The 22,959-nt window shown below is 46.4% G+C and overlaps 1 protein-coding gene across 5 annotated transcripts in view; it reads right to left on the bottom strand.

Annotated features, from left to right (window-relative positions):
- LOC147107862 (uromodulin-like 1) overlaps window positions 1-22,959 on the bottom strand; it is a 125,321-nt gene that overhangs the window by 44,793 nt on the left and 57,569 nt on the right. For 3 of the 5 annotated variants that reach the window (XM_086007227.1, XM_086007229.1, XM_086007231.1), the window contains 3 exons: window positions 11,469-11,726; window positions 10,504-10,761; window positions 425-559 (listed from right to left, as the gene is read on the bottom strand). In XM_086007227.1, coding sequence (XP_085863353.1) covers window positions 425-559; window positions 10,504-10,761; window positions 11,469-11,726 — 651 coding nt within the window. The remainder of the gene's footprint in view (window positions 1-424; window positions 560-10,503; window positions 10,762-11,468; window positions 11,727-22,959) is intronic. The other 2 variants (XM_086007230.1, XM_086007232.1) reach the window with 1 other exon arrangement.

Below are 22,959 nucleotides of genomic sequence, written 5' to 3'. Positions count from 1 at the left end.
CTTCGGCGGAAAATCCGGCGTGTGCGACTTTCCTCCAGAGTTTCCGGGCATCTTCCATTGAGTTACGGTAGAAAATCAAGAGAAGCCCATGGGAATTCGACCCGTATTTGAGTAGGGCATACAGCCCCTTTTGTTGTGTGAACAGTGGCTGACTTTCATACCATAGAATCCTACAACACAGAAGGAGGCCATTCGGCCCATTGTGCCTGTGCCGGCTCTTTGAAAGAGCTCTCCAATCAGTCCCACTCACCCTGCTCTTTCCCCGTAGCCCTGCAATTTCTTTTCATTTTCAAGTATGTATCCAATTCCCCATTGAAAGTTATGATTGAATATGCTTCCACCACTCTTTCACGCAGTACACTTCACAGGATATATCGAGCAATACAGCACCAGTGAGACTGAAGATACACTGACTATTACATACAGCATGGAGGTACTTCTGCATAAGGGAAGCCAGGTGGGAACCTGGAACTGTTGAGGTAGATGGCCACTGTAGAGATAAATCTGGTGCTGGACTGAACTGGGCTGTGTGTAGAAGCTGGTCCGGTAAAGATGGTGCCTGTTAACAAATAACAGGTAGCTGTAACTTACTGGCAACAAGGCTGACAAGTAATCATAGCTTTAGAGGGGCTATCCCGTGCAACTTATTTATGGTGATTAATAACATCATTACAGCACAAATCAGATTTGCTGTATTTATTTTGAATACATTTAATTTTTACTAATATTTGCAAGAGATATTGGACAATAAAGATTGTTCTGCAAAGAGTAGAGCATCTACAGTAGCCAAGACTGTTCCCCGGAATGAGAAATTGAGACCTTGCAAGGTTAACTATATCTGGCAGTGTTAAAGACTATGGGGGGGGGGCAATTCGTTTTAGCCAGGAAAGTTGCCGGTGTCACCGGCGGCAACTGGAGTTAATGGCCGCTGAAAATGGCTACAATACTAACGGGGCAAAATTCATCGGGGTGGTGGGGTGGAGATTGTTGGTGCAGCGCTTATCTGCCGTGGAGCGCCATCCTGGTGGCATTACTCAAGGCATCCGACCCGAAGTTCCTGTCCAGGTGCGGTGTTGGAGCTTTGCACAGACTCTGGGAGTGAGGCTGCGGAGCTCGCAGGGAATTGTGGGCAATGAAGAGGTCTGAGAAATAAAGGGGCCACGCACGCTGAAGCTATACGAAATAAAATGCAGTGAAACAATGCAGTTTTCAGCCCTTTCTGCCTTTAAAAAAAAAAGTAACGTTAAAAAGTTCCAAATGTGAATATTCAGCTCTTAAAGCTGAATTCCCTTCCTAACCTCAAAAAATGGGGAAACTGCCTCAGCACTAACACAAATGGCTCAGCAAGCCAGGGAAGGGGTACCCAGGGTCTCGTACGCAGCACTCCAGCTTTGTGCAGGTGGTCAACACTGCAAGAGAGGTCCTCTACCCACAGGGGCCAGGAGGCCCTCCAGAAAGAAGGACCAGACCACTGGTCAAGGTCAGTGAATACATCTTCAAAAGCCGTCTCCTACCAACTGCACCACTAGCCTCACACACTGCTCAATGCACGACCCCCACCCCCAATCACTCACCTACCAACAATCTGCACCAAACATGAGGCACATCTCCCATTCCTAGCCTCACCTCACCCCCTTGGAGGAGACGGTGCAGGCCATTCTTGGCAGGGGGTTGGCTGAGCCCTTGGCCAGCGGCGGGGCTGAAAGGATACACAATGCTGGTGTATCGATTTGTATGTGGGTTCAATGACGACTCATTTATGAAAGAGAATGACTTTTTATCTAAAGTATGTTCAACTCAGTTAACAGCATTACAGGAGACACCATCTTAGAGATCCATCTAAAATGAAAGTAAAACTAAACTGCTTGTCTCTCACATGCCCTCTGCTGGTCAGGCATAAGTAATCAATCAGGCAAATATGCTGGTAAGGCATCATAATCAAACAGGCAAATACCATCACTATTTGCTGATATCATTACATCTCCCTTTCTTAAAACAAAAGTATTTTACTTTTATCTAACAACATGTTTTCTTTGTATTACTCTGCATTTTAACTTTAACACTTAATGAACTTACATTATCATTATCATGATCAAGGTTTTTTAACCTTGTTTTGTATGTTCACATGAAATATGTAAATACACTAGAACTTGACGAAAGAATAAGATACCATTACTTCCTTCTATAACAAGAGTCCTTAAACTTGCTCAATGAGTCTCTCAGGAGGCTTCACGTGTCTTGAGGATTTTCTGATTGATTGTCCTTGAATCTGAGTTGTTGCCTCCGATGATGGTTTCTCAGCTGTGTGATCAGGTTGTTCAACAGTATCAGTCTTTTGACCTGCTATGTGATCAGGTTGTTCAACAGTATCAGTCTTTTGACCTGCTGTGGCTGGTCCCATGAGAAGATCTCGACGATTTCTTCGCAGAACAGCACCCTCATCTGTCTGAATGGTGTATGATCTTGGTTGAACTTCACTCAGGACAGTTCCCTTCTGAGTCCATATGTTTGTTTTGTCTTTGAACCTTACTTGGTCACCAGTGTGGAGTTCAGGTAGGTTTTGTGTTCCTCTGTCATAGTAGTACTTTTGCTTTTCTTTCTGATGTTCTTTGAACTTCCTCACTTTCTCCCCCTCTTTTGTTTTCAGGAGGTTCTCCGGGATGGGTAGGTTTGACCTTAGCCGACATCCCATAAGGAGTTGGGCTGGTGACATACCACACTCAAGCGGCGTTGTGCGGTATACAAGCATGCTCTGGTAGAAGTCAGTTCCACTGTCTTTTGCCTTGTACACCAGTCTTTTCACTGTCTGGACCGATTTTTCCACTAGTCCATTGGACTGTGGATAGTGAGGACTTGACGTTGTGTGGACAAAGTCCCACTCTTTGGCAAAGTGTCGGAAACTTGCATTGTAAAACTGGGGTCCGTTGTCTGTGAAGACCTCGCTTGCCACGCCATGTCTGGAGAATATGGCTTTCATACATGTTGGGCCAGAAATTCGCGGCCAGAAGCGTGAGTACGGTCAGGGTACTCACGCATCTGGCCGTTGGAAATGCCGGTGTTCAGCAGGAACAGCGCATGCGGGGAACGCCGGCATTTCCAGACCCGAGGTCTATTCACAGCGCGTGCGACTGCACAGGCAGCGCTTGCGCAGTGAACTTTGTGGATTTCAATGATGGATTCAGTGAGGGTAAGTCCTTAGAAGTTACACTTGAAAAAAGCAAGTGTAAAGTTGTTCATTGGCTGCGGAGGAAGATATATTTTATCGTGGAGCTTCTGAAATGCAATATTTTTGTTTGGGAAAGGGAGGGAAGTTATTTTAAGAAATTTTAAGTAAGTTTTAAAGTTTAAATTTTTTTTTTAAAGGGTTTTCAGAACGGTAGGTAGAAGGAGCAATTGTGGCTGTGTGAATGGAATGTGAGAATGAGTTATGTATGTATGTCCACATATATTCCTTTACGTATATGTATGTATGTTTTATATTCCTTTACTAATGTGTATGAATGTATGTTTTTAATTATGATTTTCCAATAAGTTACTTTCTCTGAAAGTCATAATTAAATAATACATTCATACACATAAGTAAAGGAATATATACATAACACGCAAAGGAATATATACAGACATACATACTTTCAGAAGCTCCACGATAATAAATATCTTCCTCCGCAGCCTCTGGAGCAACTGTACCCATGCTTTTTTCACGTGTAAGTTGTAATGACTTGACCTCACTGAAAGCATTAATGAAAGCGGCGAATTATACTGCGCACGCGCTGCCTGTGCAGTCGCACGCGTTCTGCCTCTGAACCCCTTCGTTCAGAGGACAGGAAATGCCGGTTTTCCCCGCATGCACTGTGCATGCTGAAAACCGGCATTTCATCCGGCCAGATGCGTAAGTGCCCCGACCGTACTCGCGCATTTGGAAGGGAATTACTGGGCCAACATTTTACATGTCAATAAAATGAAAAATTTAACAATTGCACGACTTGCCCCCTCGCATCTGCGACTGAGGGTCCAAGGAGGTGCATTGCGCAAGAGGTCATCATCGTACGTATCCTCACACTGTTCCCTTTGGGGAACTGTATGAAGTGGTGGAAGGATTTATGGCCGTGATTAACGCTCATTCCGTGACCGTAACCATCTTTGAACCAGCCATTAGGGTGGTTACTCCTATGGCGGGAGGGTTTTACGGGCTCCCACAACCCATCTGAGGGGGGGGGGCCACCAACACCCACGGACGCAAGTATCCCGCTGGATGTCCACCCAGAATTTAAAGTTGGAGCTCCGACTCCACTTGCCGGGACTGTCTGGAGTGGGGTTCAAAACCCTACTCCTTCTGGCCCAGCGGCGGGGATGCTTACTGCTACGCAAAAGGCCCACTCCGCACAAAAGGTGACACCCATACGTTTCCTGCGCCTTTTCCCTCCCCGTGACTGGAGCCCTATGCTGCCATTTCACGTTGCTAATCGGATTGGGCCTTTGTCATAGCGGTAGGATCCCCGCCGCTGGGCCAGATCAGGGTAGGGTTTCGAACCCCGCTCCAGACAGGCCCGGCAAGTGGAGTCGGAGCTCCGGCTCTAAATTCTGGGTTGACATCCAGTGGGATATTTGCGTCCGTGGGTGTGGGTGGCCCCCCTCCTTGTATAGCTTGTGGGAGCCCGTAAAACCCTCCCGCCATAGGACTAACCGCCCTAATGGCTGGTTCAAAGATGGTTACGGTCACGGAATGAGCGTTAATCATGGCCATAAATCCTTCCACCACTTCATACAGTTCCCCAAAGGGAACAGTGTGAAGACACGTATGATGACGACATTGCTAAATAAATAAATGGAATTTAAAAAATTCTTTTAGGGCTTTTAAAAGTCTTTAAATTGCTTTAATTCTCTTTAAAACTACTTCAGATTACTCAAAATAATGTAAACATTTTAAAAAGTTTATAAAAGTTACCAAAATCTTCAAAAAACTTCCAAAAACCTATTTAAACTGCTGCTTTGCATGTAAAAATGCTTAGCAGCTTGACAGAAACATTGGGGGCGTGTCCAGTGAAACTGAAACCTCAAGGGGCGTGTCTCACTTGCACTGCACGCTCCTGGCTTCGCGCTGGCTGCACTCCTGGGCGGCATGACGTCATACGCTGCCCGGGATTCTTCTTTTTCAAACACCAAGTCCAGGCGTCCCTGGAGCTGATCGGCAGTAGCGTGGGGTAAGTGCATATACGGGGCTTGCATGCACGGCAAGCCCCGTTCACCAATTTCTGGCCCGTTATCACAGCATCTGCAGTGGTGGTGTACAGTCTACAAACCTCTGGATACAGGGAGTAATAGTCTGTGACTACAAGATAGTCCTTCCCTTGACATACGAATAGGTCAGCGCCTACCTTCTGGTAAGGTCTGTCTGGCGCTGGGTGTGGCTTTAGTGGTTCTACCGGATTGCTTGCTCGATATTTCAGGCATATTGTGCAGTTTGACACCTCATTTGTCACATCTTGGTTGATTCGTGGCCAGTACATCACCTCTCGTGCTCTTTTCTTACACTTTTCGATTCCCAGATGTCCTCCATGGATCCTTTTTAGCATCTCTTTTCTCAAACTCTTTGGGATAACTATTTTACTTCCTTTGTAGATGATGTCTTCGACCAGTGATAGTTCCGCCCTGCAGTTCCAGTACTCTGCCATGTCAGGTGAGCAGTCTTGCTTCATGTTGGGCCATCCATCCAAGATGCTTTTCCTCATTGTTTCATCTTTGTTTGTCTCAGTCTTTATGAGCTCCATTTTTGCATCTGCTATGGGCAGTGCACTTGTGATCATGTCCACGTAGGCGTTCACTTTTTCATCCATTTTGGTGTTTGCGGGCTCACTTGGGTCAACAGCTCTGGACAACGTGTCTGCTGTATACATCAGCTTACCCGGTGTGTACGCAACATTCAGTGTATAGCGTTGCAGCCTGATCATCATTCTTTGTATTCTAAGCGGACAGCTATTTAGTGGCTTTTGGAACAATGCAATCAAGGGCTTATGGTCAGTCTCTACACTGATTGCTTGTCCTGCCACAAACTGGTGAAATCTTTCACAGGCGTATGTGATGTTGAGCAGCTCCTTTTCTATTTGAGCATATCGCGTCTCCGCGTCTGTCATTGAGCGCAATGCATATGCAATAGGTTGCCAGTAGTCATATTTTTGCAGAAGAACGGCACCGAGCCCACTCTGTGATGCATCTGATGATATCTTGATGGGTCTCGCTGGGTCATAAAACCTCAGAACTGGTTCCTCTGTGAGCAGTTTCTTTAGATCGCTCCATGACTTCTCATGCTCATGATTCCATTCCCATTCTATGTTCTTTTCAGTTAGTCTTCTCAGTGGTGCCATCTTTTCTGAGAGGTTGGATATGAATTTACCCATGTATTTGATCATTCCATTAAACCTCTGCATGTCCTTTTTGCATTGTGGCTTTGGCATATTCTCAATGGCGGACACCTTTCTGGGATCTGGTCTGATGCCCTCACTGCTAAGGATATCTCCCACGAATGTCAGTTCTGTCACCCCGAGCTGGCATTTCTCTCTATTCAGCTTCAGGTTTGTTTTCCTTGTTGCTTCCAGCACTTTTTTCAGTCTCTCGTCATGCTCAGTTCTCGTGGTTCCCCATACTATGATGTCATCCATTGATGTATCAACTCCCTCCAGATGCTCATAGATCATATGGATAGTTTTGTGATACACTTCAGGAGCTGAGACAATGCCAAATGGTAACCTTAGGAATCTGTATCTGCCAAATGGACTGTTGAACGTGCACAGTCTTGAACTTGCTTCGTCCAGTTTCATCTGCCAAAATCCTGATGATGCATCTAACTTGCTGAAATACTTTGCATTTGCAAACTGTGACATGATTTCCTCACGTGTAGGAAGCTTGAAGTGCTCTCTCTTTATTGCTCTGTTTAGATCTCTTGGATCCAGGCAAATTCTGAGCTTTCCATTCTTTTTGTCCACAATGACGAGGGAACTCACCCACTCAGTTGGCTCATCTATCTTCTGAATCACGTTCAGGCTTTCCATCCTGTCCAACTCTGCCTCCAGTTGCTTTTGAAGAGCAAACGGAACTTTTCTGCATGGATGTATGACCGTTGGCATACTTTTATCTACTCTGATCGTGTGTTCTCCTGGAATGCAGCCTAGACCCTTAAATAGGTCTTTGTACTCTTTCCTGAGTTCATCATAGACTGTCTCTCCTTCGCTTTCCACAACGAGGACTCTCTTTACCAGGTTCAGTCTCTCACAGGCTTTTAAACCTAGTATGGCTTGCACATCCTTTGGCACCACGATTAATGCTAGCGTGTGCTCTCTGTCCTTGTGTGTTACTTTGACAATGCATCTTCCTTTCACTGGTATATTAGTACCTGAGTATCCTGTCACTTTCACTTTTATTCCATGTATCTTTGGTCTGGGTCTAATTTTCTTAAAATCAGTCTCTGATATCACATTAACTTGTGCTCCAGTATCCAATTTAAATGGAATATGTATGTCATTCACTTTTAGTGTCAACATCCAGTCTCTTTTTTCTTCTTTGTTTTCAGACACAACATCTACAGTGAATTCCTCTATCTCGCTTTCATCTACTGTATGGACCTTACTTTGTTGCGCTTGGTTCTTACAGCAACGGGCATAATGGTTGTTTTTGTTGCAACTATTGCATGTTTTACCATATGCTGGACACTTTCTTGGTGGATGCTGTGTACCGCATCGACTACATGACTTTCGATTGCCCCTTTCATTTTTGTTCGCTGGCCATGCCTCTTTTTTCACATTGGCGCTCTTTTTGTTAAACGGTTTGTGTCTGTTCTTACTCACTGCATCCACGTTGCAGCTACTGTCACTGAACAGCTCTTTTGCCTGCGACTTCACAGTCTCTGTAGCCCTACACAGTGCTATGGCTTTTCCCAGGTCTAGATCTTGCTCTCTTAGCAGTCTTTCCCTTAGACCATTATCTGGAATACCACACACCAGTCTGTCTTTTATCAGCGAGTCTGTCAATCCCCCAAATTCACATGTTTTGCTTTGGTTTCTCAGTTCAGTCACATACTGATCAATAGTCTCACCCGTTTTCTGTACACATGTGAAAAATCTGTGCCTCTCAAACGTCACGGTACATTTAGGTATGCAGTAGGCCTCAAACTGTTCCATTATTTTATCCAGTTTCATTTTGTCTCCATCAGCAGTGAATGTGAAGTTATTATACACCTCCAGCGCTTCATCACCCATGACATGTAAGAACACAGACGCTTTCATTTGATCACTTTTCTCGTCAGCTCCGATTGCTGATAAATACAACTCCAAACGTTGTTTGAACCTTCTCCAAGTTTCAGCCACATTACCTGTCAACTGAAGCTTCGCCGGTGGGTGTAAACCTTCCATTTTTTCACTTCGTTAGCTATTCTCCAATGGTAAGCAACGATGTCCTCTTTTGGCTTGCTAATATGTGGCGAGCTGATTTAACTTCAGATTTTTCCTCTTCATCTCTTTCAATCACTTCTGACACCATGTATCGACTTGTATGTGGGTTCAATGACGACTCATTTATGAAAGAGAATGACTTTTTATCTAAAGTATGTTCAACTCAGTTAACAGCATTACAGGAGACACCATCTTAGAGATCCATCTAAAACGAAAGTAAAACTAAACTGCTTGTCTCTCACATGCCCTCTGCTGGTCAGGCATAAGTAATCAATTAGGCAAATATGCTGGTAAGGCATCATAATCAAACAGGCAAATACCATCACTATTTGCTGATATCATTACAGCTGGTATCCTCATACATTATCCTCCTTCTGGCATGTTCCCCGTGCTTTTCCGCCTTCCCGTCACCACAACTCTACCCTTGTGCCTTCCTCATTTCACACACCCAAGAAATGCAGCCTGCCCAGCCAGTGGGTGGCCAAGAAGAGGGAGAGGAGAGTAAAGCAGAAGATTGATTTCACACTCCCAGCCACCAGCTTCTCAAGGTCAACCAGCAAGGCCATTTGCAGTGTCCCTCACTGAAAGTCAGCAGCCTTCCTCCAACCATGCTGCAGCCACTGAGGTAGCACGGCGTGACATCAGTAGGATAGGCAAAGGCACACACAAGACACTGACTAAGAGAATGCATATGGATGTTGAGTTGATTTCTTGATGTCACATTGGATGGATAGACATGTATAGGTAGATTGGAAAGTTTGCTGTGTGGTGGCTTTTATTTCAGCATCGTGGCCAAGAGAACATTGCGATGGTCAGTAACAGAGGGAAGGTAAGGTGTGGGACTAATATTGAAAGGTGAATTGGGGTTGTGGTCACTGGGACCGCAGGCGGATGGTTCCATCCCGTATATCCCGGCCACAAAGGAGCTGTCTGGGATGCATCCTTCCAGCTGATTCCTCCTCTTCCGATTCCTCCTCGTCTGAGTCTTCCTCTTCTGCTTCTTCCTCTTCTGTGTCTTCCTCTTCCCTCTGTGAGCGGATGCTGTCAATCCGAAATGACAGCATAAAATGCTGGAAATACTCAGCTGGTCAGGCAGCATCTCGACCTGAGACATGAACTCTGTTTTTCTCTCCACGGATGTTGCCTCACCTGCTGAGTATTTGCAGCATGTTCTGTCTTCTCAAAGGCCTTCATTTACCATCCGAGCCCTTGCAAGCATCCAGCAGCACTCCCTTCACATTTAAAAAACTATTAACATCTATTTCAGCAAGCCACTACTTCAATAAAATCAACAAAATAAACACTCCAAAAGCTTAAATCCAAACTTACCTGAAAGATGTGTGTGTCCCTTTAAGAGGTGCTGACATCACCACTGACAGCCTGCTTGCATGCCAGGTTAACCTGACGTGCTTAGGACCCAGCTAGGGTCAAAGTTCGTGTTGGTGACATTAAGTTGCCGTTGCACACCGATTGGCATCACCATGCCGCCATTTTTTCCAGCCTGGTGCTACCAGTTACCGGCAGCGCACAGGTAGGCATGAAAACGGTGGCCGCCACGGGAACCAGCTGGCAAAAGAGCTGCGGCCACCATTTCAGCACCATTTAATGGCACTATGGAGTGGCGCAATTTCTAGCCCTGCATAAATAGACGAAACCCAATAGAAATGGTAGCATAAATGTTTGATTATATATCATAAGTTATGATGCCCTATTCCTCATCAGACCATCCTGCCATATGTCAAGAGGCATTCTATAACCTGTTAGATTAGACTACACTTCCAGCATTGTCAGAGGAATTAGAAGGTCCAGTTCTGCCAAAGACAGGACATATCCCCAGAAACATTGACCAGAACAAAGTCATTATCGAAGAACCAAACAGCAAAATCACTGATAGTGAAATCTTCCATGGGAACACAACTGATAATAAGCTTTTGCTCATCTGCATTGAAAGTCAAAAACAGATCCCCTCGTTCCCAACCCATGGATACTCTCACTCTACATTCACAGGGCACTACTGCATATAGAGGGCATTGGAAATATTTCCCAGCCCTTGTACTATTACCTGTTTTTACACTCAGCTCTGTGGCAGTGCTCTCATCTTCACAGGCTCTGGAGATGACGCTCACGGTGTACTCGGTCTTGGGCTCCAATCCTGACACGGTCCACTCCAACTCCAGGGTGGCTGTTTCATTCATGATGCTGTCATTCTTCAACACCTGCACAATAAATGACTGCTCTTCGTACACCTCTGTTGTCCAAGTTACGTGAAAACTGGTGCTGGTGACCTTGGAGACAGTCAGGTTGATAACTGGAGAAGGAGCTGTTGGAAAGGTGAATTCAAGAAATGGTCAGTCAGCACGGCTAAATGGTCATCCATGTGAGGGTGACGTTACTTTGCATTTCCACTTTTCACTATCTGATACCAAGGAGCACCATTTTCACCAATATCTACTTAGAAAAAATTAAGCTCAGTGGCAGTAAGACTCCCTTAAAGAGATATGTCAAAGAAATCTTTCCTTCACTCATGGGAGAAAATGAATGCCAATTGATTGCCAATCCACACACACTATTGATTTATCTCTTTGAAACATCTAAGATTCTGAGGGGGATTGACAGGGTCAATGCTGAGAGGTTGTTTCCCCTGGCTGGAGTGTCTACAACTAGGGGCCAGTGTCTCAGGATAAGGGGTCGGCCATTTAAGACTGAGATGAGGAGGAATTTCTTCACTCAGAGGGTTGTGAATCTTTGGAATTCTCTGCCCCAGAGGGCTGCGGAATGCTGAATCATTGAATATATTCAAGGCTGAGATAGATTTTTGGACTCTAGGGGAATCAAGGGATATGGGGATCAGGTGGGAAAGTGGAGTTGAGGTCGAAGATCAGCCATGATCTTATTGAATGGCGGAGCAGGCTCGAGGGGCTGTATGGCCGACTCCTGTTCCTAATTCTTATGTTCTTATGTCCTTCCATCTGAAAGGCCATTATGTGCCCAGATCACTGGCAGTATTTCTCACCCTTGTACTATTACCTGTTTTCACATTCAGCCCTTTGGCAACGCTCTCCTGTTCACAGGCTCTAGACAGGATGCTGACAGTGTACTCAGTCCCAGGCTCCAATCCTGATGCTGTCCAGTTCATCTCTTGTGTCTCTGTCTCATTCACTGTGCTTTTGTTCCTTAGCACCTGCACAACAAATATCTGCTCTTCGCTGGTATCTGTTGTCCATGTCACTTGAAAGCTTCTGCCGGTGACATTGGAAACAGTCAAATTGACAACTGGGGAAGGAGCTGTTGAAAAGGTGAGTTAAAGAAATAGCACGTCAGCACCACACATCTGCAAGATCATCCCAGTCGGAAGCATGAGGAGCATGGTGCGTTTATGAAGGTACCTTTATCATGTAATAACTGCACAGGCATTGTTATATGAAATTCTAGTAATAATTAGTTAGCTAACTGGGGAGTTAGCTAGGCTGAATGGCATCCTTCTGTGCTGAAAATGCTATGGTTGTATGATTCATTGTAGAATAATTTTCTGTGGCAATAACTATGATGTCAGCCATAGCTCAGTTGGTAGCACTCTCACCGGAGTCAGAAGGTTGTGGGTTCAAGTCCCACTCCAGAGACTTGAGCACAAAAATCACAGGCTGACACTCCAGTGCAGTGCTGAGGGAGTGCTGCACTGTCAGAGGTGCCATCTTTCGGATGAGACCTTACACCAAGGCCCTCTCAGGTGGACATAAAAGATCCCATGGCACTATTTCGAAGAAGAACAGGGGAGTTAGCCCCGGTGTCCTGGCCAACATTTTTCCCTCAACCAAAAACACTAAAACAGATTATCTGGTCATTACAGGAAACTTTCGATTTACCGGCACCTAAATAACCGGAAATCTCGGTTAACCGGCAAAATTCAGGAGTAGGTTCAGGTAAGTTTTACTTCATATTGTACTTGCCTTCCTCGATCTGTTGCTGTGCAAGGGTGTGGCTGCAGCTGTTGCTAAGAAAATAACTTGAAAACAACAACAAAAACAGGAAAATAACACTGGTTACTATTTAGACAAGATTGAGTGGGTCCAAAAATTCCTGGATCCCAACTCTGCCGCCAGAAAGGTGGTGCAATGAGATGTGTGGCTCTCTTTATGCCCCATGTTGATCAAGTTCCAAATCCCAGAGATGAGATCATTTACATCGTCAAAGTGGCCAGTCTACAGCTCTGAAAGGTGCAATGGAGGTGTCTGCTCTAATGAGATGCTGAGGTCAGAGTGCCATCTTGCTGCTCCAACAGGGAGACTACAAATGTAACTCCCCCGTTCAAGAAAGGAGGGAGACAGAAAGCAGGAAACTATAGGTCAGTTAGCCTGACATCTGTCATTGGGGAAAATGCTGGAATCCATTATTAAGGAAGTAGTAGCAGGACATTTAGAAAATCATAAGACAATCAAGCAGAGTCAACATGGTTTTATGACAGGGAAATCATGTTTGACAAATTTACTAGAGTTCTTTGAGGATGTAACGAGCAGGGTGGATAAAGGGGAACCAGTAGATGTCGTGTATTTGTACTTCCAGAAGGCATTCGATACGGTGCCACGTAAAAGGTTACTGCACAAGATAAGAGCTCACGGTGTTAGAGGTAATATATTAGACTGGATAGAGGATTGGCTAACTGACAGAAAACAGAGAGTTGGAATAAATGGGTCATTATCAGGTTGGCAAACTGTAACTAGTGGGGTGCCACAGGGATCAGTGCTGGGGCCTCAATTATTTACAATCTATATTAATGGCCCAGAAATGCGGGTCATAGAAACATAGAAACATAGAAGATAGGAGCAGGAGTAGGCCATTCGGCCCTTCGAGCCTGCTCCGCCATTCAATGAGATCATGGCTGATCATCCAAATTCAGTACCCTGTCCCTGCCTTCTCCCCATATCCCTTGATCCCTTTAGCCTCAAGAAATATATCCAACTCTTTCTTGAATATTTTTAATGAACTGGCCTCCACCGCCCTCTGTGGCAGAGAATTCCACAGGTTCACCACTCTCTGGGTGAAGAAGTTCCTCCTCATTTCAGTCCTAAATGGCTTACCCCTTATCCTTAGACTATGACCCCTGGTTCTGGACTCCCCGGCCATCCGAAACATCCTTCCTGCATCTAGTCTGTCCAGACCTGACAGAATTTTATAGGTTTCGATGAGATCCCCTCTCAATCTTCTAAACTCCAGTGAGTATAAGCCCAATCGACACAATCTCTCCTCATACGTCATTCCTGCCATCCCAGGTATCAGCCTGGTGAATCTTCGCTGCACTCCCTCCATGGCAAGAACGTCCTTCCTCAGGTAAGGTGACCAAAACTGCACACAATACTCAAGGGGGCTTCCCGCGGGTGTAAGCCCCCGACCTGCACTTACCTTGCGCACCGGCCGTTGTGCTGTGGGCCCCCGTGGAATTCCGATCCTGGGCCTGCTCCAACTGCCGGCGCGCCGTGCTTGCGTATCCCAGGGGCGCAGTTAGTTCGATGCGTCCCCTGGGATCACGTGTGTAAAGTCTGTGGGTTGTTTAGTTAATTAATACACAGACTCCAAGAGTAACTTAAAACAGGACTTTACTATTCGAAGGTCAGGGCGAATCTGCCCAATAACTCCTGGCACAACACTTATATACTGGTGTGGTCACCGTCGGTATTACCGTATACAGAAGCCAACCAAAGTAGTGCCACACCTAAAATAGTTCTCTTAAAGGTGAACGGTCACATAAAATAGTTCTCTTAAAGGTAGACGGGTACATACATTACAATCCTCCCTTTTTAGCTTACAACATACTTATTCCCCATTAAACATAACATATAATCAACTTCATGTAAAACAATTCACAGATATAGTCTCTGCGGGAAACAGTTCACAGATTCAGTCTCTGCGGGAACAGTTCACAGATTCAGTCTCTGGTCTTGACTCGGTCCGAACAACATCTCTGTGGTGTAGCCGGTTCACATTTCTAGCGTGACTCATCCAATAGTCTTTCCCTTGGCTTAACAGCTTGAACTTCCGTCCTGCTGAACCAGCGGTGCTGACTTTTACAAACAGCTGGACTGCCTTGGTAATTTTTCCTACTTTCCAACTGATTTGGCCCCCTTTGTGGGGCCCACGTGCATGATCTGATAGAAGTGATAATGATTTAGATGGTTATCGTCTTCTGCTTCGTCTTTTTCTTTTCTGCTTCTTGGAGACTCTCGGGGCTCCCTTATCCGCTGCCAGCTGTAGCGCCACCATCTCCCTATGTTCCTTAGACTTTAAGTGCTTCATCCTGATTTCTGCACTTTGGGAGTTTTCATCACAAGCTGGGCAGACCAAGTCATCGTAATATTCCGTGTCACTCAACAGGTCATGGTACTATTCGGTGTCGTCCTGAGCTAGTCTAGCGAGAGGGCCTGCTACTTCTTCCGTACCCAACTGGACGTTAGCCGACTGTTGTTCCCTCCCTAGACATCTTTCCTGCAGAGACTTCTTCATGCGTTCATATTCATCCTGCTCTTCCTGGGTTTCCTGCAAATCCTTCACTAATGACCTCGTTTGTGATTTCAATACTTCCCCTTCCCTCGGGGATTGATTGATCAGGCTATTCAATCCTTCTACTGGAGCAGCTGTTTCAACATTCTGCTGTTCACATTGACGTGATTCAGCGTACTTTTGGCATCCCTGTAAAATCTGTGTTGCAACCTCAGCTATTTCCATAACTTTTGAGAGCTCCGAACTCCTTCCCTTTGAAGATTGAAGCTCGTGTTCAGATTGTTCCCATTGTAGAGTCTTGTCCTTCAGCATATGAAGGAGTTGGCTGACCGTTAACTCTTCCACGGGAACACTGTGGGTCAGAGTCTTCTCCATTTCCTCCACCTTTTCCTCCAATGCTTTCACCTTCTTTTCCTCTTGTACTTTGGCTTCCAGCGCTCGGAGAAGTTGCGCCTTGATGCTCTCTAGCTCATGTTCAGAGGCCATTCTTACAGTCTCTGTGTTTCTTACAGTTCCCTTTTCTTCCACTGAACGGATTCCCAGTTGAATCTGTTCTTCAAGTTGTTGAATCTCGGTCATTGCCGCCCCATATTTGTCTTGGGTTTCCTTTAATATTTTTATGAGTTCTTGTACATCTTGTCTTTCATGTTCTGCCATGTCTTTCACCTCTAATTTCTCATCTATGGATGGAACTTCTACCGATGAGTCTGTCTTGGCCTTGAGCTCATCAAGAATTTCCTGCAGCCTTTGGACTTCTTGCTCATGTTCAACCTTCAGTTGCTCATATGCTTCCACTGAAACTAGCTTTTCGGAGGTTGCCGAGTTAACCCCTTCCAGAATTGTAGCCTGGGCCTGTTCATACTGTTCTTTCAACTTCTCACACTCTGCTTGTAAGGAGTCGTAGAGAAGAACTGGAATAAAATCCTGGCTTCCTAAAGATTCCTCTTCATTTGCTTCTTCCTGCAAATATTCTAACTCCTGAACAGCATAAGGGAGATGTGATCGGTAATTGGTCACGATGGCTCTATGGTCGCTCTCTGCTTGAGCTAGCTGCTTCTGTTGTCTTTCCAGATTCTCCCATTCGGTGTCATAGAACTTTTTCATTGTTTTCATCTCTTGTACGAGACGGTAACTCAATTGTTCTAATTGTTGTCGTAATTTGAAATAAGTTTGAGTCCGAGCTCGGTGTTCTTCCGTCATGGATATGTCCATAACTTGAACAGGCTCAGAATTTTCTGTCAAACTAGGTTGTCGTTGTTCGGTGGAGTTCTGTTCTGAAACTTTGTTCTTCTCTGGAGCATAAGCCTTTATGCATGCCTTCGTTTTTCCAACCTTCGTCGGCAAGTCCATTTCAGCCTTGTCTTTCATATTTGGGTTGGTCTTATCGTCATCTGTTTCAGAATCTGAGCTGATTGTCTGCACCGAGTCCTCACTCATTATGGCTTTTAGATAGTGCCATTCCATGTCTATTTTCTTGATCCACTCCCGTCCTAGAAGTGGTGGTCCTCCCTCATGTAGTACGTATAAGTTCATTCTTGGGTGTTCTTTACCCCTATCTCTCACTCTGACTCTTATCTTTCCCATGGGGTATACTTTATGCCCCGTGTATGTCTGCAATACGAACTTGGTATCTCTTAAGGGTATATGTGAGAATAGCCAGTGGTAATCCCTTCGATTTATGACTGATAGAGCTGATCCAGTGTCCAACTCCATTTTCACTTGGATTCCAGCTATTTTTAGCATGACCCAGATAGTTTGTAGGTCAGCTTCCTTACTCACATTGTGAATTCTCAGACTACCCAGCTCCTGGCCGTTTGGGTCTGAGTCTGAATTCTGTTCGTCTGAACTCTTCTCAGCCACCTTGTGTACCTTGTTGTACTTTTCCTGTGATGGCTTCCTTTGGTTGTTGGTCCTTTGGTTGTTGGTCTTCTTCCCTGACCGGCATACCTTAGCTATGTGACCCAGTTTGCCACATTTCCTACATTCCTGGTTCTTAAACCAGCATTGGTTCTGGTCGTGTGTTGTCTTCCCACAACGATAGCATTTTGTTGTTGTCGAGGTAATTTGATCCACACTTAGTGCTGCTGTCTTTAGCTGCATTTCCGCAGTTCCCTTCGCTGCGGCTTCGTGCGATGCTGCAATAAGGACAGCCCTGTCAAGTGTAAGGTCGGTCTCTTCGAGTAGTCGCTTTTGCGTTCCTTCCTTTGCCAACCCACACACGAACTTGTCTCGCAATGCCTCTGTCAGATTCCCTCCAAACTGGCAGTATTTCGCTAGTCTACGCAGTTCGACCAAGTATTCTGCGTTGCTTTCGTCTTTCCGTTGCGTTCTCGCATAGAATTTGAATCGTTCCGCCAACATCAACGGTGTGGGGTTCAAGTGATCCTTCAGAACAGCCACAATATCATCGAAAGTCTGATCCGCCGGTTTAGCTGGTGATAGTAGATGCTTCAAGAGCCCGTATGTCTTCGCGCCCATCGAGTTTAGCAAGGTTATAGCTTTGTCACCTTCTTCTATTTTATTGGCCTCACAATAGATCTCGATGCGTTCCACGTACGTGGCCCAGTCTTCTACCTCGGCATTAAAATCGTTGATGTTACCACGCTTAGGCATCTTCCTCTCTTTCTGATAACACCCCGAATTATTTCTTTAACTTATTTTTTTTTTTCTAAGATGGCGGTTTTCCCGCGAAAATGGCGGTTTCCCGCGCTTATCTTCTCTCCCCGCCCACTTCAATGGCGGTTTCCCGCTTCTGTCTTCTTCCCCGCCTAATGGCAGCTTCCCGCGTTTCTTCCCTAGCGGGAGGGGTACACTTTCCCCCACAGGCGACGGCCGCTGGCTTTCAGATTCACAGCCTGCGCGTCGACTTCAGTGCTTTCCCTTTTCTCGGCAAGGCAACCGGCGCTGGGTACACCCCGTTGACGGCGAACAGGTTCAGCCGCTGGGCTGGCTCTCGCTCAGTTCCCCTTGCTCGGGCTCGGTCTCTCTCCCGCTCTCTCGGCTCTACCGGCGCTGGGTACACCCCGTTGACGGAGAATAGTTTCAGCCACTGGACTGCCTCTCGCGCAGTCTCCCTTGGTCGGCTCTGCCTCTCCCGCTCGCTTGGCTCTACCGGCGCTGGGTACACCCCGTTGACGGAGAACAGTTTCAGCCGCTGGACTGGCTCTCGCGCAGTCTCCCTTGGTCGGCTCTGCCTCTCCCGCTCGCTCGGCTCCCAAACGCCTCTCCCAGCCGTCTCGCAGTCCGGTGCTTCCCTCCCCGGCTGCGGCTGAGTTTTTATATCTTCCCGCGCCTACGCTCCCGGTCGCAGCGCTTCGTGGCTTCGGTCGCTGCCCGGCCTTTTTCGCCGGTCGCGGTCTAGCTGTCTCACGACGCCGTTGCGTCCCCAGCCTGTCTGTACCGCGGCTTCCTTGCTCCACGCTGCCCCAGTCTCAGCGCCTCTGGGCCCGACTTCTGTCCGGCTCCTTTCCCCCTCGACCGTGGCCGAGTGCACCGCCCTTATACTCCGGTTATTCTTTTTACTTTTCCCTTACTCACAGTCACCGTGGCCGCCTTGCTTCTCGTGCTGATCGGCTCACTCCTCACCGTGGCAGAAGGGACAGTCAGTACCTGTTGCTGATGGAAGTCTTTGTCTCTGAATTCATCCTCCTTTCCAGCTCTGCAGACTCGAGTTTTCTCCCAGCAGAATGACGAGGGCGGTTGCCTCTTCTTGACGCTCGTTAACTGCTTCGGAATTATTGTTGCCGCAGGGTACGATCGGACTCGTCGCCACTGTAAAGTCTGTGGGTTGTTTAGTTAATTAATACACAGACTCCAAGAGTAACTTAAAACAGGACTTTACTATTCGAAGGTCAGGGCGAATCTGCCCAATAACTCCTGGCACAGCACTTATATACTGGTGTGGTCACCGTCGGTATTACCGTATACAGAAGCCAACCAAAGTAGTGCCACACCTAAAATAGTTCTCTTAAAGGTGAACGGTTACATAAAATAGTTCTCTTAAAGGTAGACGGGTACATATACTACAACGTGGGCCATGGAGAGCCAATCGGAGCAGGGAATGCCCATTCATAAGTTTGACCTGTCAAAACTTATAAATACTCCGGGCCCCAAAACATCACTAAATCTTCAAATAAATTTTTTTTTAAATCACATTTTTAAAATAAACTATAAATTACATTAAATAACTATTTTAAACAATAATTTAAATTTTTGAAAAAAATATTTTTATTTTCTAACGGGGCTAAAAATAAACTTACCTTGCTTTAAAGTATTTAAAAATAATAAACCTGTGGAAAAAATGTTTTAATTTTAATTAATTCACCACTTACCTTGTAAAAAGCAGGCCTTACGCCTGCTTTTTACATGTGTAACTCCTGGAGACTTACCCTCCCGGAGAAACCTGCAAAAAAAACTAAGTTCGATGCGCACGTGCAGCCTCTCCTGCGCACGTGTTTGACTTCTGAACCCCTTCGTTCAGGGGAATGGAAGTGCCGGTTTCCCGCACATGCGCAGTGCATGCAGGAAACCGGCACTTCCATTGGGCTTACGGGTGGAGTACCCCGTGCGTACTCACCCGGGGAGACCCGAATTTCTGGGCCATTAATGACTTGGATGAAGGGACCGAGTGTACTGTTGCCAAATTTGCTGACAATACAAAGGTAGATGGGAAAGCAAGTTGTGAGGAGTACACTAAGGGGTAGATTTTCCCGAACCAGTTGGGAAGAAGGCGGGACTTCCCCTTTCGGGTTTTTGACCCGCCTACTTCGACGTCCGGCCAATCCGCGCGATTTTCCCTTGATTGACCTTGTTGAGCCCACCCAGCGGGCTCAGCAGGCCAATTAAGGGCCACCCGGCAACAGGTGATGTCACAGACTGCAATTTCATCTGTCAAGAGTTCTTGACAGATGAAATATCAGTGTTTCACAGCTGTTTGAAGCTGTGAAACACTGACAATCTGAGTTCTGACATGAGTCATTCTGCACAGACTCAGTTAGAACTCTTACCGGCACTCAAAGCTGAAGGCTGTCACTTTTCACAGATCACAGCCGTTCAGCTTTCAGTTCCGGCTGAGTGATGGGCTCCCGACGGCTACAGGAAGAAAGGCTGTGAAGGTAAGTACAGGTAAGTAAAAGTTCTTTACACACTTTAGACACACCAAACACACTTATCTTTACACTCATGCACCCATCACTCACCTGAGCGCCAACATCGCGACCCCTCCAACTCCTTCAACCCGATGGCCCGCCTGCTCTAACCTGGCGTGGTTTGGAGCCATCGGGAAACCCACACGAAACCCCTCAAAATAGGGATTAGGCTAAAAACTGCCTGTTAACTACCTGTTAACAGGCAGTTAATTGGCACTAATCCCTTCCCGCCTGGTTTCGGCGGGTCCCAGTGCGGGGCGGGTACCCGCCGCCCCTGAAATTTACGTGGGGCGGGGTTTTGGGCGGGATGGTGTCGGGACCCCCAAATTCGGGATTTTCCCCCCCACACGCCTGAAACCCCGCCTGACAGCTCCACGAAAATCTAGCCCTAAGAGTCTGCAAAGGGATATAGCGAGTGGGCAAAAATTTGGCAGATGGAGTATAATGTGGGAAAATGTGACATTATCCACTTTGGTAGGAAGAATAAAAAAGCAAAATCTTATTTAAATGGAGAGAGACTACAGAATGCTGCGGTACAGAGGGATCTGGGTGTCCTCGTACATGAAACACAAAAAGTTAGCATGCAGGTACAGCAAGTAATTAGGAAGGCAAATGGAATGTTGGCCTTTATTGCAAGGGGGATTGAGTATAAAAGTAGGGAAGTCTTGCTACAACTGTATGGGGTGCTGGTGAGACCACACCTGGAGTACTGCGTACAGTTTTGGTCTCCTTATTTAAGGAGGGATGTACTGTCATTGGAGGCAGTTCAGAGAAGGTTCGCTAGGTTGATTCCTGAGTTGAAGGGGTTGTCTTATGAGGAAAGGTTGAGCAGGTTGGGCCTATACTCATTGGAGTTTAGAAGAATGAGAGGGGATCTTATTGAAACATATAAGATTCTGAGGGGGCTCGACAAGGTAGATGCAGGGAGGATGTTTCCCCTCGTGGAGGAATCTAGAATTAGGGGGCATAGTTTCAGAATAAGGGGTCACCCATTAAAACGGAGATGAGGAGGAATTTCTTCTCTCAGAGGGTCGTGAATCTTTGGAATTCTCTACCCCAGAGAGCTGTGGAGGCTGAGTCATTGAATATATTTAAGGTGGCGATAGGCAGCTTTTTGAAATATAGGGGAGTCAAGGGTTATGGGGAACAGGCAGGAAAGTGGAGTTGAGGCCAAGATCAGATCAGCCATGATCTTATTGAATGGCGGAGCAGGCTCGAGGGGCCGAATGGCCTACTCCTGCTCCTATATCTTATGTTCTTATGTAGACCCCAACACCTGGGAAGGGCCAAAGGAAAATGGCACCATATTTTATTGGCTGCGCATCAGAGGGTCATGACCTTAAAATATAATCAATCTCACTGGGGTTGATTACTTATCTCGCTAGCAATCTTTGGGATATACATAAGACCCAGTAGAGCACCTTTGATCTGATCAGGCATAGATCCTGCTGGATGTCATCAGCTGACGTATTGGGCAGAATTTCTGGGGTAGCCAAGACGCCCCCAAATACACCCCCAATGCCAGCATCTTAACTGGGCCCTATTTTTTTAGGCGGGCAAAATGTCTGACTGACTCAAGTAGGAGCCTCTTAATATATGATAATGTGTCCTATGACATCAGTAGAACCCCAAAGGCATTTTTACAGCCTTCTGAGCAGGGCACCCCTCTCCTGATGGGAAAGGAGAGGAAGCCCTCTAAGGTAAGTACAGAACTCTCCTTAGCAGTGGCAGGAGGAGCAGGAGTGATTTTTAAAAAAATCATTAATGGGATGTGGACGTCGCCGGTAAGCCAAGTATTTATTGCTCATCCCTAATTGCCTTCGAGAAGGTGCACCACCTTCTTGAATACAACTGAGTGGCTTGTTCGGCCATTTCAGAGGGCAGTTAAGAGTCAACCACATTGCTGTGGGTCTGGAGTCACATACAGGCCAGACCAGGTAAGGACGGCAGATTTTCTTCCCTAAAAAGACATTAGTGAACCAGGTGGGTTTTTACAACAATCTGGTAGTTTCATGGTCACCATTACTGATACTGGCTTTTTATTCCAGATTTGTTTCATTCACTGAATTTTAATTCCCCAGCTGTGGTGGTGGGATTTGAACTCTTTGGGCTGGATTTTCATTCAGAAGCCGGGAAGGAGGCGGGACTACAACTTTCGGGTTTTAGTTCCGCCTCCATCGACGTCCGGCCAATCCACGTGATTTTCCCTTGATTGACCTTGTTGAGCCCGCCCAGCGGGCCCAGCAGGCCAATTAAGGGCCACCCGGCAACAGGTGACGTCACAGACTGAAATTTCATCTGTCAAGACGTGCTGACAGATGAAATATCAGTGTTTCACAGCTGTTTGAAGCTGTCAAACACTGACAGTCTGACTTCTAACCTGAGTCCTTCTACGCAGACTCAGTTAGAACTCTCGCCGGCACTGAAAGCTGCAGGCTGTCACTTTTGACAGCTCGCAGCCATTTTGCTTTCAGTGCCGGCTAAGTGATGGACTCCCGACGCCTAGAGGAAGAAAGGCTGTTAAGGTAAGTACAGGTAATTTAAACTTCTTTACACACTTTAGACACACCAAACACACTTACCTTTGCACTCATGCACCCATCACTCACCTGAACACCGACATCGCGACCCCTCCAAGTCCTTCAACCCGACGGCCCGCCTGCTCTAACCTGGCGTGGTTTGGAGCCGTCAGGAATCCCAAACAACACCCCTCAAAATAGGGATTAGGCTGAAAACTGCCTGTTAACTACCTGTTAACAGGCAGTTAATTGGCACTAATCCCTTCCCACCTCGGGTCAGCGGATCCCAGTGCGGGGCGGGTACCCGCCGCCTTTGAAACTTACGTGGAGGCGGGTTTTGGGCGGGATGGTGTCGGGACC

Source organism: Somniosus microcephalus, chromosome 14 (genome assembly GCF_052327205.1).
Source record: "Somniosus microcephalus isolate GS21.2 chromosome 14, FLI_Smic_1.0, whole genome shotgun sequence".
NCBI classification, from domain to species: Eukaryota; Metazoa; Chordata; class Chondrichthyes; order Squaliformes; family Somniosidae; genus Somniosus; species Somniosus microcephalus.
This window is presented reverse-complemented; position numbering and strand designations above follow the sequence as displayed.